Source organism: Pleurodeles waltl, chromosome 6 (genome assembly GCF_031143425.1).
Source record: "Pleurodeles waltl isolate 20211129_DDA chromosome 6, aPleWal1.hap1.20221129, whole genome shotgun sequence".
Taxonomy (NCBI): domain Eukaryota; kingdom Metazoa; phylum Chordata; class Amphibia; order Caudata; family Salamandridae; genus Pleurodeles; species Pleurodeles waltl.
This window is the reverse complement of record NC_090445.1, coordinates 855,344,066-855,360,381: the sequence shown is the minus strand read 5'-3', so window position 1 is coordinate 855,360,381 and position 16,316 is coordinate 855,344,066. Positions and strand designations below refer to the sequence as shown.

The 16,316-nt window shown below is 41.2% G+C and overlaps 1 protein-coding gene across 1 annotated transcript in view; it reads right to left on the bottom strand.

Moving 5' to 3' along the window:
• PPRC1 (PPARG related coactivator 1) overlaps positions 1–12,783 on the bottom strand; it is a 191,849-nt gene extending 179,066 nt beyond the window's left edge. Inside the window, exon 1 of the mRNA XM_069239597.1 lies at positions 12,595–12,783. Coding sequence (XP_069095698.1) covers positions 12,595–12,675 — 81 coding nt within the window. The 5' untranslated portion in view covers positions 12,676–12,783. The remainder of the gene's footprint in view (positions 1–12,594) is intronic.
• Between the last annotated feature and the right edge of the window lie 3,533 nt (positions 12,784–16,316).

Here is a 16,316-nt window from a genome sequence, read left to right as displayed (position 1 = left end):
CTCTGCCTGTTGCACTGTACATGAGGAATAAGAAACACAAATGTAAGATAGAAGGTAAATCAAGTAGCAACTGGACAAGATTACGTTCTACATTCTACATTCAAACAGGAACACTTAACACTAAATATGTTTTGCCTCTGGTAAGGAGCTACACAGGCAGGATGATGCCAATACCTCAACTTCAGAGCCTCAAAGCACACTTTTCTTTACCATTTACAAAGATAAACACTTTAAAGTTTCTCAAAGTTAAAAGCTGTTGACATTTTATATTGTAGATATCAAGAATCAACAATTTTTACCCCGTTCCATGACAGGCTTGCACAAATTTTTATTACAACATTAAAAAAAGAAGAAAAAAAAGGAAAAAGAAAAAGGGGGCGGGTGTTGTGCCGAACAGTAAGCTGAAATTCGTCCCAACCCTTTTTATAGAGTTCCTTCAAGAGAAACCATCTCTATTTTATGTAGCTTCTAAACAAACAATGTAAACTTTATGAGAAGACAAATTCAAGAGTAAGGGAAACCACAAACAATGCGATTCCATGCAACGAGACCAAGAGCCATCTGAATAGCATGAGCCAAGGGATGAGAGACAGGGGGCAAGTAAATGTTTCAGAAGTTCACTCTCCAAACACAGGCAAAAGCAGGTTCTCTAGTGCAGAAATTCCTGAAAAATATCACACAAGGGGGTAATAAACCTCTCATAAAGGCATTTCAGAGCAAGGCAAGTGTGCAAAATGGTATCAAATCTTAACAGCCAGTACACCAAAAGCTCAGGTTAAAAAAATAAATTATAAATGGGGTTGTGGGGGCAACTACCACATTTTAGGTAAAAATAAAAACCCAGGAATTTTTTGCAACACAGGGCGCCATGATCTACTGGAGATTTTTGCCTTTGAAATCACAAGTATCTTAATACTCTACATTTATGATCCACAAATTTCAGGGGAAATTTTCCAGCAGTCTGTGTTGAAGGCCTACTCTATCCTTCAATATTAGATCATCAGAAGGTGGCTGATGGGCTGTTACCCAATTTCAGGATAAAAACAAAATTAAATAAAGATTTTGGTTCTTCTGACAAATTCTCTTGAGCGACAATGGTGTCCGTAATGACCAGTAGTCCGGTGATGAACTTATGCCAGACAGTAGGTGATTCCGCGAAATACCTTTTATCACCCTTCCACCCAAATGCTTTATCATCAACTTGCTAAAAAAAAAAAAAAAAAAAAAAAAAATGACCACCAATGTGGATCGGTTGGATTTGCCCGTGCTTGTTTATTTTCATGTTTCCCATAATCTTATGGAAACTTTACTGATTTTCGATTATGGATATTTTTGAAAATACCATGATGCATCAATACAGTTTACTAAATGATGCTTCAAAGAAACAGTACCCTAAAATTTCATAGTCAACTTTTGCCTACTTGCATTTTTTTTCCTGAACATTTCATTTTCAAAGCAAAGAATCACCAAACTTGCTTGCAAGCTTCTGCTAATATTTGCATCTAATCAGCGCACTATACGTAGCCTCATCTTGTTAAGCTTTTCTAACGTATGTACACACTTATTTTACTGGAACCACTGTCAGTAGTGCAGTGTGACCTTACAATTTTTTTTTAGATTGCTCACCCTAATAAAGGATTTGCATTAATGAACCTTAAATACAAGTTTGAACAGTATTAACATATGGACACATTACCTTAATTGCAGACAGTCCCCTTCCCTGTAAACTGGCAGCCAAAGTGTTTGTGCTGCAGGGGGTTGGGCCCACTTGTCTCATGGACAAAATAAGCATGAAAACTTGTCCTTGACCCAAACAATTTGCCCGGGGTGCCGGGCTATAGAAATTCCACCCCCCTGTATGACTACCCCATGGCACTTTACTGTGTGGGTTCGGGCTACCAGCACACCTGAAATGACTGCTCTCTGGCATGGTACCTGGTTGGCACAGGTGAGGAAACATGCGGCCATTTCACAATGGAATTCTATTGGAGTGTTGATATCAGAAGATGTGTGGGAGGGAACCAACATTAAGTCTTACAACAGATCAAAGAAGTCAATACACAAGTAGCAATACTTTAAGTAATGCACATGAAAAGACAAAGCAAGCTCACTGGCCGGAGAGAATGTAACCCATTAGAAGCTATTCTAACAAATGGACCAATTTGGAGGTGGGGGTTCGAGGTTGAGGACTATGAGAAGAACACAGTTATAACAAACCCTGATATGTAATACCTCAGGCAATTTTGCTGATACACAAAGGCAGATTTGGACAAGCAGATGACAATAACTGACAGGTGGCAAAGATGGTAATTAGCAAATGTGATCCCGGCTGCCCTGATCCAATTTAAGTAGATGCATAGGGTCCACTATGTGCCAGGGTGCCTCTAGAAAAGGGAAGAGACTCTCCGGAATGTTTCCAGTGCCATATTGATAAGGGATACTTCACTGATGTCACAAGTGAAAGTGAACCAACCCAGAAATACCAGAAGGCAATAACCTGCACTTTATCAAACCTCTTAATTCACCCCTCAAACTGGCAAAGCTAGGAATCACCAACAAGGGAGATTTCCTTCATGGTGGCATAGACTCAGGGTTTCCCTTGGCTAAGAGGGTTATTTCTAAAATACTGGAACACTGGCTTACCCCCACCTTTTTTCGTGTGGCTCTAGTTTCATGTTCTATCTTTGAAAACAAATTTCCAGTCCAGTGTATGCTCACAAAAACGCGACTAAGGTTTGGGACAAGTGGCTGATCCACTTTGAACTGCCACGTAACTGCTTGGAAACCATGGATGTGGTGGAAAAATCAGGGGTGGTTTGACTGGAGAAATACCATTCACACACTTATAATTTACATCACCCTATCGTTCTACAAGTATCACATAAGTCTGTATTTGGCAGGTGAGTTCCACCAATGGGACTGAGGGTGCTTCAGATGCTATTGCAGCTGTTGTTGATAGAACACATTCTTGAGTAATCACTGACCTAAGGCAGAAGATCCTCTAAGAGGTGAGCATCAAAGAAAAGACCAAATTCAATGTCCATGCCTGTCCACATTGATGTGCATGTCCAGGTATTAAAGCTGTTATCTGTCTTTAATTGCGCCTCTGCAAGAATATGAGTTTAATAGGGGTCATTTGTACCACTGTACATTTTGGGTTATTCATAATTTACTGCCATTTGGAGATGTAATTTTTTTTCAAAGTGTGCTTTCAGAACACTGAAAATTGCAGCTGCCAGATGCTGATTGCCAAAACACACCCTGTCCCAGAAGGATACCAGAATAAAGTTGGCCTGCAGCTTAAAGACACTGTGATTCCAATTTCTCTGTCTTTGGTCATCCACCACAAATCTGATCATATATAATTTGAACAACCAGCACACCTAATCTCTATGGCCTTCCCTGAACATGTAACACCTGAGGCTCCTATGGATATAATCCATAAAAAAATAAAAACATTTTAGAGGTTTCCAATTTACTTTCCTTACATTGTGACATACAATAACCTACCACTTACCTTTCCAGATATATTGGCTTTCTTATAATCTGGCTTCTAGCAGACTATCTTATACTATATCTGCCCTGCCAGGATTAAAGACTAAAAGCAGCTGATACACAGATTATATAGTTTTCTCCTCAAGGAACAACATTTGTTCCAACTGCACAACAGATGCCACCAAAGCCAGAGATAATTAAGCAGACTTCAAGTAACGAGAGTACACATTCCCCTTTAGGACAAATTATCCAAACAGGAATTAGTCAAAGACTGGCCTAATGACCACAATATTACTATGAAACCAGCAAAATGGGCAGCTATTCTAATTTATAGAACAGACTTCAGACTTTCACAAAGACCAGGAGTGCCAACAATTGAAGGGTGATGAAATACTGATAATGATTCAATATTACACTGGATGCCCGTGACCATGTATCAAAAGCATCACAAAAGAAGTACAATCCAATGGGGGAAATCACTAAATATGAAGCAGATTATTTTTGTTACAAAATACCATATCCGTATACTCTTCCAAAGATTGCCAAGAGCACCTGTCTGACTTAGTACTGAAACTACTTTCTCGATTACGTGATTTGTTTTCGAGACCTCTAGTGAATCAGAAGCTTTACTTCCTGAATACAGAAATAGCTCAAGTCTCAGGAAAGATATCTATTTAACCCTGAGAAGGAGATGTAGTAGCCCTATCTGCACACACAAGTATTTCAGGAGGTTAAAACACTAAAAACCGTGGAAGGGTTCTTACAGAAATTTGTGATACCTGAGATTACTCCAATTTCATTTATTTTGAAATGAACACTGACCATGAAATAGATAGTCGTGTTAAAGAAAATATAGAAGGAAAACAAGTAGTACCTTTGCTCCTATTATAGAAAACTTTTACACACGCTTTAGATTAAGAAAATACCCCAAAATTCCAATGTTATACTATGGAAAGGTATATTGATAACCAAGATTACAAGGGAAGGTCATCCGGAAAGTGTCGTCAGCTTGACATCTTGGATAAACACATGCAAATCACACCTCAGTTTCAGTTGTACATAAAGCAAAAACAAGCAAATCTGTTTTAGACTAAGTCATCTTTTCAAAAGGAGTTTGACATCAAGATACAGAAGAAACCCACTGACAAGACTGTACTTTGCCTTTTCAGGAATGTTCATCCTTGAGTCTTACTGGAAAATCTGCTCATTGGAAAACAGAGCATCCCTGTTAGAAATCCTTATCAAGAAACTGACAAATTAATATGTTAGAGTAGATACTCTTTTGAAGGATTTCAAATAAGTAATTAAGAATTGGCATATCCTGAACTTAGGGTCTATAGATTACGACAAAAACTAAAAATACGTCTGGACTTATTCAAACACTGCAGTTAAGTTCTCTTACCTTTTTACAAAAGCAATAAACATTTTTCTTCTTAAAACAAACCACTATTTTCTGCATAATCATTCTAACCCCCCCCCCCCAGTTTGAAAACCGCTAGTCTACTGTGTACCAAACTCTCAGATCTTTGCTTCCCTTTAAAAAAGCGAAAATCTTACAGAACTGTGGAGTTTACCTTGAGAGGCAATAGTAAGTTATATAAACTCCTCATGCAGAGGTAAGATTAAAACCCCTTCCGATTTACACAAATTTACAAACTAAACTGTGCCAGTGAGAGTCACTTATATGACTGAATGCCCACATTGGCATGAAAACATGCAAATGTTACTCCGCATCCTTTGACAAGGCCACAATGAGGACAACATGAAGCGGGAAGTGATAGCTTACGATGGACTGTGGCACAAAAATAAATATCTTAATACTAAAAGCACTGGGTATTCAAACGTAGGTCACACACTAGGTTTGAAAGAAGATATACCTTGTGCAACTTAATGTACATGAGAATGAGACATCTTCTGTCCAATGTATCTGAAAACATTCCTCAGGATTGATACTGTAGATGTAGACCAAATGGTGCAGCTCACTATTTCGCTATAACATTATGCACATGTCTAAAGCGAAAGGATCTCCACAAACTTCTTTTTCTGGAATCACAGTTTTAGGTGAAGTAAGAAACCATAACAATAATTTTATTAAGGAAACTGGGACTTGTCTCTCCTTGAGGACAGGATGGGTAGGCAGCAGGAGCCTGGTGGAGAGCCCCTGAAAATGACTGCCATCTTGAAGGACATGCAGCCCTTATCCAACTCCCTTGTTTTAAATCAAATATCCTACAAAAATAAGTCCCTTTCAGTGTAAATTTGCATTTCTGCTTAGAGAGAATACAAGCAGCAAAATCAAGGTTATTTCCAGAATAATCATTCTGATAGCACAACAAATGATGCACCCAAAGAGTGGAGCCATCCAATGACATACACAGACAGCTGAAATTGAAACTCCCATCAGGGCAGTAATTGTTGTAGTACTCTAACCTGCCGACAAGATGATTGTAGGTCCACCTTGGCTAACATCTACAGGAAGAATATTAATATTGTTAATGTTGTTGATTAATAATAATTTTGGCTTACAGGAAAACATCCACCTATAGGCACCAGATGCAGGTGCTGAGCTCCAAACAGCAATGCAACTCTCAAAGTACTCAACTAATTCTGTTTAACTGGATAGGGTGTCCACCAAACCAAGTTTAACTTAAGCACTTGCCAAAATAACCTTCACAATATGCCCATCACATGCTCAGAAGAATCAGCACCAAATTTTCTTCTAGGTGTAGAGCACTTCAAGAGAATATTAAGAGGAAAATATTCTATTTTTTCCATGAAAGGTGGTTCACCAAGAGCAGGCAGACTAAACCTGTGTGAAGCAGCATTGGCACTAGGTAACGCAGACTAAACTGGGTCAACAACAGAACTGCGACTTTGCGAGGGGAGTACTGTTTTCCTTTTAGAACACCGCAAAGACAAATTGTAACCATGGGAAAACAGTCACAAACCCAAACTGGTAACACCCATAAAGGACTCTTTAGGTCAAGCACGCAGGCGCTGTAACATGTTGTAATCTATCTGTGGGCTTTTAACCACACCCACTGCACACTCATCACTATCACTCGTTCGTGGGCTTGCCTTTCAAAGTCATTTGTTATCATTGGTAAATTCTTTATGTTCGTCCCTCTTTGGGGTGGTTTGGTTACCGCCTTGGACAGGACATCGAGCCCGTTACATTCATAATTTCACGTTTGACTGCGAGCTAACTTGTTTTTTTCCTTTTGTGTCTCTCCTTCGCGCTCATGTTGGCCACGGTGGTTTGAACTGGCTTGCTTTTGTCAACAGTTTTAATTTTCAATTTACGTGGCAAGAAAAGTCCAGTTAGGAATTTACAGTGCTAATAGCTTTAACTAGAGCAGACACGAGGCCAATTGCATTCCGCATTTTTTTTTTTTTTTTATTATTTATTTGGACTTGGGTGCTCTTTACTGTCATCCAGTATATGGGTATTTTGATAAGTAATGGGACCACGATCAAACCAAAAACTCACCCTACCATTACCATGGAAATATTACAAGTTACAGTTATATGGGAAGTGGTCCTTTACCATAATTTGGGCACATCCATTTTTGCTGCAATGCATTAATGGTGTTCCACATTTGTCAACTGCTGCACTAGCCAGACGTAGGCATGATGTGGGTCCTGGAACTGCAAATAAATGATGTGTGCTTTCAATTAATCTGTGCTTCCATATCACATGCCAACCATAAACTGCACTTGGAGTCCAAGGTGATGCACTTCATTCACACTTCAGCCATGGGGTATCTCATGTGACAATCAATCAGCATACAGGGATTGCTAAATGAGGACTACCCACGTTGAAAGCAAAACTGTGTATCAATGTGTGCCTTTAGGACCCGACAGAAGGAAGCAACAGAAGACGTTGTGCTGTACCAATTAAGCAGAAGAGACAAGAAATTAAACTTCTACCTACGAGATTGGTGCAACAGCCGTGGTAGAGTATTCCTGAAGTATGACTCCTGCCTGGCAGTGATATTCCATGGCAGGCTCATGCCCTCTGAAAGATCAGGCATCATTAGTACCTGGTACTGTCACAGAAGGATCACAACTTCACATGAGGACAAAACTGGCCATCCACGCCACAACGAAGTTGTTCTTACAGCTGCATGCCAAAGTGTAAAACTAATGCATCTGTGAATGTGTATTAACATTTCCTGCTGCCACTTCCAAACAGGACATTTCTCGTTATTCTCAAAGTCTTGTGGATCCCCTAGTGTCACTGTAGCAAGCACCCATTGCAATAAATGCCATGCATGTTTAAGTTTCAAGCCTTCTGTTGCTTTGTAGCTATATTCATGCTATAGAAGTCCATGTAGCTCGAGTCTGTTCTTGGACATGTAATCCAGTTTCCAAGCAACAGCGAACGTAAAAACACTAGCAACTTATTTGCCGCAAGATACAATATGTGGCTGTTTAGCTTAAGCTGTGCTACAGATCCACAGAGATGATGGGGTAAGTTGTTGCTGCAAATGCGTTAAGTCTATTTAGATGGTTTTCCTAAATCTTGAGTAGACGTTGATCTGATCTCACATTCCCTATCGAGGAGCAATTAAAGAAGGCTGTGCACACATGCCCCACAGCTAGGGTTGTTCTATACTCTATATCAATCACCATAGTTGCAACATGCAAGTTGACACTGTTCAATAGTCACAACAAGCTACTGCATAAAGCAAGGCACCATTTGATGCCAAACAGGTTGCTTGGGTATTCAAAAGCAACGGTACAACTTAGTGATCTTAACTGTGGAAAGCTCAGACATTGTACAGAAATACAAACCAACAGTGATGTTAGGCACCTAAACTACAGCGTAAAACCCAGTTCAAGACTTGTAATCAAACATTAGAGATAAGTGCCTCCTACCACAGTCAATTGCCAAGTGACCTGTCCAGAACCCACAATTATATTCCATCTTTTATCTGAAGGCCCTTACCATTCCATGACACGGCCTTCCCTGCCTAACAAGAGGACTTACTTTAGTGAAAAACAAATGCTTCAGTTTTAATCTAATCTACTTATTTGAACTGGAAGCAAACAAAAAGGTAATCAGATGAACAACCAGGTATTTATTTGGTATGACACAGAAGCCTTTTTGACTGGATCAGAAATGCTCAACCAAAATTAGGTAGTTATGCAGCAGGGGAAAAACAATATTGACTGTGGGAGATCCACGTCTGCACAGCCCTTGGGAAATGCTAAGTTGAAGGGCCAGGTTTCTGAAACCTCGAAGTAGTTAAATAGTCAAACCGCTGGCCAAGTAGGGTTGAAAACAATAACTTCCATCTTCTAAGAACCTACTCAATAACACCAAGGACGTATGATTGCTGTAATAAATAAATATATTTATAGGCCGCTGGCCTCGCACTTGCTGCCGTCCCTCGCACCCGCCGCTCCACGGCGGGTGGGAGATCTTTCTCCTTCCTGGCGGCCAAGACCTGGAACTCCCTCCCCACCAGCCTCAGGACCACCCAGGACCACTCCGCTTTCCGGAGACTCCTAAAGACTTGGCTGTTCGAGCAGCGATAACCCCCCCTTTCCCCCCTAGCGCCTTGAGACCCGCACGGGTGAGTAGCGCGCTTTATAAATGTTAATGATAATGATAATAATAATGTTCACTGGGAGAGACTAAGCTTCACAACTGATTTGAAAGTCAGAATACAAACAAAACATTTACCCATCACACAAATCCAAAAAAATAATAATTAGCAACAGCTTCCGTGGTGCGTGACTTTCTGAATGTACAAAAAAACAAGCGTGCAACACTATCTTGAACAATAATGGAACAACCCTCTAGTTATACAGTTATGTTCCCAAAAATCTCAATCCAGCATACAGTAAGGTTCACTACCCTATTTTACTTGGCACACGTAGAGTGCCCCGAATCACAAGTGCATCTGGTGGGACATGCATGTATGATCTAAGGGTAGGTAGGGTCTGTCCAAAGTAATCATACTGCATGAATCAAACCTTGCACAGGGGCTTATGCTTCAGTCAAACAATTCTTATGGAGAGCAACATTCCCATACAGGTGAGGAGTCACTGGGTGGTTAACACGTTACAAACGTTTTTGAACATGACGTTTTAAGTGTGCAGTTTCACACAAGGTAAACTGATAACCACTTAAGAATTGGTTATAAAAAATAAAAATCAGCTAAACTCACACCTTAACAAAACATGAGTTTCTAAAATATAGTACCAACAGTATTTAGTCCATTTAAAATTTTGAGCGAGTTTCTTGGGCTTTCAGACAACAGAAAGTGTCAAGGGCATATTCTCAGAATGTGTAGCTCTTACAGGGTGGGAAAAGCAAACTGCTTTTCTACTGCACACACCACACAACCGGACTGCGAACACCCAACGATTAACAAAAACAATAAGCTCTCCCACTGACAAAGGAACATTTAAAATGTGGCCCTAAACAGCCCTGAGTTTCACATCTGCACGTTCTGCTTTTGTTATAACTCACAAATCAGAGTTTCATATCTCCCATTCAAGCCATACCCCGCTGTTCACACGTGAAGCATTGATGATAGACATTATCCACAAATGGTAACTTTGTTAAAAGAAGTAACCAAGAAAGGAAAAACACAGGACAGAATCACTGAGTGTTTCCTCGTCGGGCTGTGAAAGGGAACCCAAGCAGGAGAAACGTGTTTTGGATTGATTCGAGAAACCACTCCTAGGGCCCCTTGTGGACAGCAGACGTTTTACAACTAGCCAATCACATTCTCTTCAGTACTCCAGCTCTCAATGCAAATTGTGGAAGTCATTATTTAAAAAAAAAAAAGGATTACTCGTCAAACAATTCCAGTTCCGTCACTTCCATACTTCGGAACATTTCAGTCAGTGGGCGTTTCACCCACCAGTACCCCAGGTTAACTAATGGTCCCGGCTTGCAGGATCATACTATGCAGCCCAGTCTGATAAGCTCCTGCACGTGGAGCTCATTCATAAAAGTAGATTGCTTGCCATCTATAGTTAAGTATCGAGGGTAAGGAAACAATCGTATACTAAACTTTAAAACAAAGGCAATTATATTTTCGTGTGCCTCCAATTCCAGAGCTACAAAACCTCACGTGACTTATTTACCTCACAGACCGACTGGGAATAAATCAGAGTAAGTACTAATCGTAAATCTCAATAGGCTATTTTAGTGCCTTCTACTGGGTACTACACCACCCAAACTGTGTGCATTCTGTTATGGGAAAGGACCTTACTCAGTCTTTCAAACGGTCTGATCTTCGGTCGCTCATATTAAATTAGACAACACACAAGTGAACGGAACCAACACAGAAAAAACATCATATTTGGAACATTAATGGCATGGTTAAATACTTCAGTATTTGTTTTTGCTCTCTATAAAACATTTACCTGAGCAAAGTGACCGAGTAAAATAACGGCTCAATCAAATTCTCCATACGTATTAAGAGCACTAAAGTCAAATGTTTAAAGATAAATGGTAGCTACTTCGAATTTGGTGCAGTGTTAGTAATATGAACTCACAGCCCGACACTTTGAATTGATATTCTCAGTTCCGGGTAACTACAAAACTTGGCCACAGCTCACTTTGAAAAAGAGCAACATATAGCCATAATAATATGTTAATACGATTCCGCTGTCAAAAGCGCCAAAGAACTGATGCATAAATAATAAGTTAACAAATAGGGTTCACGTGCCAAGAGATGCACGATGAAGACACCATCACCCCAAAAAATAACATCACTGTATCAGAGAGAAATCCACAGCTATCTACAATGCTTGCTCACAGGTAAAATAAAATTTGACAAGTATTACGTCTTCCACTTTAACACCTTACTACTAGGTGAAGCCCCAAGTCACCCCTTTTACTAACTTATATTAGGGCAGTCAGCTGCCCATATGTTGGCATCACGGACATATCGGGCCATTTGTGTTGTTTACACTGTCATTAACAATAATAAAGGTCACTCAGGACAAAAAAAGGGCTGGCCCAGTCTCCACGCTTTAAACAAGAGTTTTAGGAATGAGGTCTGCCTTAATACATTGTACAAATGTGTTCCACATAATGCAACTATGTCGATAGTGTAACAAAACGTGTGTGTGGGACACTAGGAGCAAAGTCTCTTGACGAGGTGGAGTAAGGAGCAATTTAGCAATAACAATGGGGTCAAACTCCCCAATGACAGCTGCTTACAAAGAAATCCTGGTGTCTTATTACTGCGTCAGACAGTCAAATGCAATCCCGCTTCTCCAAGAAACCTCAAAACAATTTGGGAGCGGCCAATTGCAAGTTTTCATCACGAGAGAAGGAAACAAGAAACAAAAATTCGACATCGTAGCATTGAATGATTTCGTTATATGACCATCCTTTTACACACACAGTACATTTCCAATCCTACCCTGACTGTCAAACGTTATGTCAGTCAGAAAGAACCTAGAAGGCCACTAAGATAAACATCGTCCACCATCCCCCACCACATGAATGACGGTGCATCATAGTTTAAGAAGCCTCAACATCCTTAGGGGCACTTCCATGCATAAAAGTGGGCTATTGAAATTTGCTAGAGTTTGACGTTATAATCCAAAGGCATAACAAACAGTTTCGCAACATACATTTCAACTATTCACAAGGCAACTCCTGCACCACTCTTAAGACCAGAAAGACCTTGGCAGAAGCAGCGATTACAGCCCCCTGCCCACCACCGTCCGTCGTATGGAGCATATAAGCGGTTTCCATGCCCGAGGGCCACAGAACAGGGCCCTTCCCCAACGGTCCCTCTCCCGGCCCAGCTCTTTAACGTGCGGTAGACTCCACGTGTCATCGCCATGCGCCGGCCACAGACTTCCTGGTCTGCCGGCACGAGTCGGGTACACGCAGAGACTGTGCTGGTAGGCCACTGGGTAGGGCAACTGTCCCCGTGCACGGAGGCGATGTCCCGGTAGCCTCACAGGCCCCTTTCAACCGAGCTCTGCAGCAAACGGGCGCGGCGCCTATCCACGTGTCACCGGCTTCCCGGCGCAGACATGAACAAAACGGCGAGCGGGCCGGCCGCCGCCATGCTTGCAGACAAGGACTCGCCCAAGTGCTGGCTCCATCCCTACCTGGAGTGGACTTGCACCGGTAAAGAGATCCATGCTTCCGATACTTCGCTTCCTCGCCCGGGATCCCCACCGAGCCGCCATCTTGGACCCTTGATTTTCTGCGGGTTCCACCGGCAGCAGCGGCGTGCGGAGGAAGACACGTGGGGCAGCTGCAAGAGGAGGGGCGGAGCCTATCGACGCAAGCTTGCACGCAGGGTGCACCCGGCCAACGCCGCGACGCCATCGTTGTAGTGGCGTAAAATTTGCACAATGTGCTAAACAGGGTGAGAACTACCAGGCGCCCCACGGAAATCTGTGAGTTGACGCCCTATTGAAGGTGGCATTTCCCGTAAACGAACTTTCACTGGGCGATGACTGTATCCGAAACAAAAGTTCAATCGGGCATGCGGTTACTGTAAACAAGGACATCAGGTGGCCAGCTTTCAAATGTTTCGAGGTTGTAACGAAAAAACCGCGGCGTTTCATTTTTGAAATTTTCAGTGAAATGCACCCTACTGGAGATATAGTTTGGGGTTAGCGGCTTCCATATCTCCTCTTTAAGTAGCACGGATTCTTTGTACTGATGTTATTTAAGGGCTCACCTTTCTAGAAGTCATAATTTACGGGATGTTTTAGAGTTAGAGGAGAAAATTATGACCTCGATTTTAACTTTGGTTCTAATTCTGTACCGGGTGCAAGTTCCCACTTTAGTGTTGCACGCGTTCTAATCGCAGATGGTATACGTCCTTTTGCAAATTCCCCAACATGTGCCATTTGCCTACACGTTTTCAGTAGAAAATAACCTGTAAAAGTCTAGGGGGCAAATAGCATTGAATCGCAAACAGGCCTTCCAAGGTGGCCAAAAAACCCAAAGCTAAACACCGATGCTTGTTCACGGGTGCTTAAACCAGGATTTCGCTCTATTTCCCATCTGTTTTCTCATTTTTTTGCCAACCAAAATATGTGTAAATAGGAAAGGGTAGACAATCTGCATCTCGGCACACAGCGGATGTAGAATTCCTCGTCAGGAGTAATAAGCGCTACATAAATACAGGATTAATACATTCCAAATAGGGAGTTTGCATCTGGAATTGATTTAAAACTATGAAAGTGTTTTTGTTAAATAAATAAGGTATAGTTACATGTGCTTTAGTTATCATAAAAGACCGTAAATTTAAATTACTGGGCCTCCGCTCGATTGCACTGGCATCCATTTTAAAATTACTGAAGAAAACGTGGAATTTAAAATTGAATGAACAAGTTCCCTATGTGCAGGGCTTAAAGAGGGCCGGATCCATCTGGGCGTCATACCCGGTATTAATTAAAAATGGACATTGAAATAGTTTCGTATTGGGTCCTGTATTCATTTTATTAACTTTACTGGCAAGAGATAATCATTTTTTTAACCGTTAATGTTAAAAGTGTTATGGTAATCCATATTGACAATGTTGTTCCTGTTTATATTCCACGTTTACTTCATCTTGCATTTCCTATTTACCTAAAAATGGTATCTATTTCCAGGATGTTTTTTTTTTTCTTTTCTTGTACCATATTACTCCTGTGTAGTGCACACTTTGAATTGGGTTTCCCGCCAGGTGTTTTTAATGACCCACGATTGAAAGCTCTGGAGTTCAGGCTGAAGGCATAATTAGTTTTGCACAATGCCTATCAGTGGGTCAAAAAAGGGTTCACAATGGATGGTCATCCACTCATTGGCCTATCTGCAGAGCATACAGAGCAATGACCATGTATTCCAGTTGCAATTGGGAATCTGTGCAAAGGTGTGTTAAGTAGGCACACAGTTGTCAAAATACTGACAAGGTAAATGTAAAAGAAAATGTAGTACTTAAATATGAGTGGTTGCATTGTGTGTTTGGGGGGTAAAGTGAAGGATATGTGAAAAAGTGCATTCAGGAGTGGGTGCGAAAGAGATGAGGTGTAAGATATGCAGATGGATGTGATGTTGAGAGAAAAAGGACGTACATTTGACATAGACTAAACGTAGCAGGAGTGATTGAGACACTGAATGCCGTAACCTGCGCAATTTCAGAATTTAAACATTCTCAAAATTAATTTAGAACAAAATCATTGTTGTTACTTGTTTATCTTATGCACGTGTTAGGCATAGAGAGAGAGATGAGGAAGGTTACAGCCCCCATACTACCTCCCAGAATCACACAAAAGGTATGGGGGGGGATCAAGTGAACAGACTAGCGGTGCCTGTTAACTTGTGATGAGATCACTCTTTTCCATGATCTAGTTAGAAATAAAGTATATTTGTGATAACGGTGTTGGGACCTATTTGAGGGGTTCCTCCTTACAGAATAGGTGGTCTCACACACATTATAGTACCATGCTTCATCATTTGGCCACCTATCCCCACCCAGGTAGGATAATACCACCTGGGTGGACTCAACCTCGTGGTTAAATGAACCCTAAGGGAGTGCTGAAATTACATTTCTCTGGATAATATAGGGATCCAGTTATATGAATAAAATACAATTACCTAGCTTTTAATAATGGTGTCTGTTGGTAAACTAAAAACAAAGAAGGGACACTAATGAGTATAATGACTCATAATGTCTCTCTGATCCTACTTGCTAACGTGTTTCTGCCCACACATCTAGCCATTACTGCTCTGGGGCATTCATCAGGACCTGGGATCCCTCCTAAATATAGTGTAAAGAGGAGGCCTTTCCTAAATCAATGGTGAAAAGCTCACACATAATTCACTCAGGGCCTACCTGAGTATTTTACTCAAAACTGGAAGGCCTAAGGAAAGAAACGGAGGAAGGAAAATTAAGACACAGCATGCACAAAGGCTATATATGTGAAAAATAACCACAGCAAAACACTGCACACAAGGTGTAAAAACGCATTCCAAATGTGGTATCACAACCATGCAATTACTTTTTGTTGTGGACGCGGTGCCTAGAGAAATTAATTTATTGTATGCACTGCAACTGTAAAGAAAGGGACTATTTCTCTTACACTAGACAGTGAGGGCTGTTATGCTAGCCCCTGGTCTGGGGGGGGAGGGTGATGCCCGTTCTAGTCACAAACTGTGAGAAAAATTAAGCAGAGTCAAAGGAAATCAAACGGCAAAAGGACTGAATTCCATAGAAAGGTAGTAGGTAATACACTTGCCGCAAGTTAATGACAACCTCCCATCGAGGCAGAATAGAGGAGGTGGTGGAGAAAGTACAGAGCATTGTACAATACCTGGTCCCCTCATCAATCAAATAGGTTGAAAAGGCTTTAAATATACTTAGGGAACTTGAAACGCACACAGGGCGTCTCACTAGGTTGCTACAGAGCCCCCCCAAAAAACAAATTAGGATGTAAGTTGGTGGAAGGTAATAGGTCACGAAAGTACATAATTGTATAGCTTGGTAACTGAAATAAGCCTCTGTATGTTGGCAAAGAAACCCCTTCACTTCCACGTTCCCATGTTTCACACGTTTCTTATCATTTTACTCAACATAAATCAAAACAATAGACAAAAACCAAAACAGAAACAAACGTAAAAATGAAAACAAAAAGGAGGACAAACAAAGAGCACAAAGAAAACTCATCTTATCTCTCATTAGGGATATGGAGGGGCTCACTGGCTCCCGTGCAGTTCCACGATGCGGTACCCAGAGGGGAAGAGATAAGACTTACTTCATCAAAGGAAGCTATCTCTAGTTGCACCTATTAGGGCCTCCCCCAAGCCGCTTGTGATCGCGAGCTGGAGAGGAGTA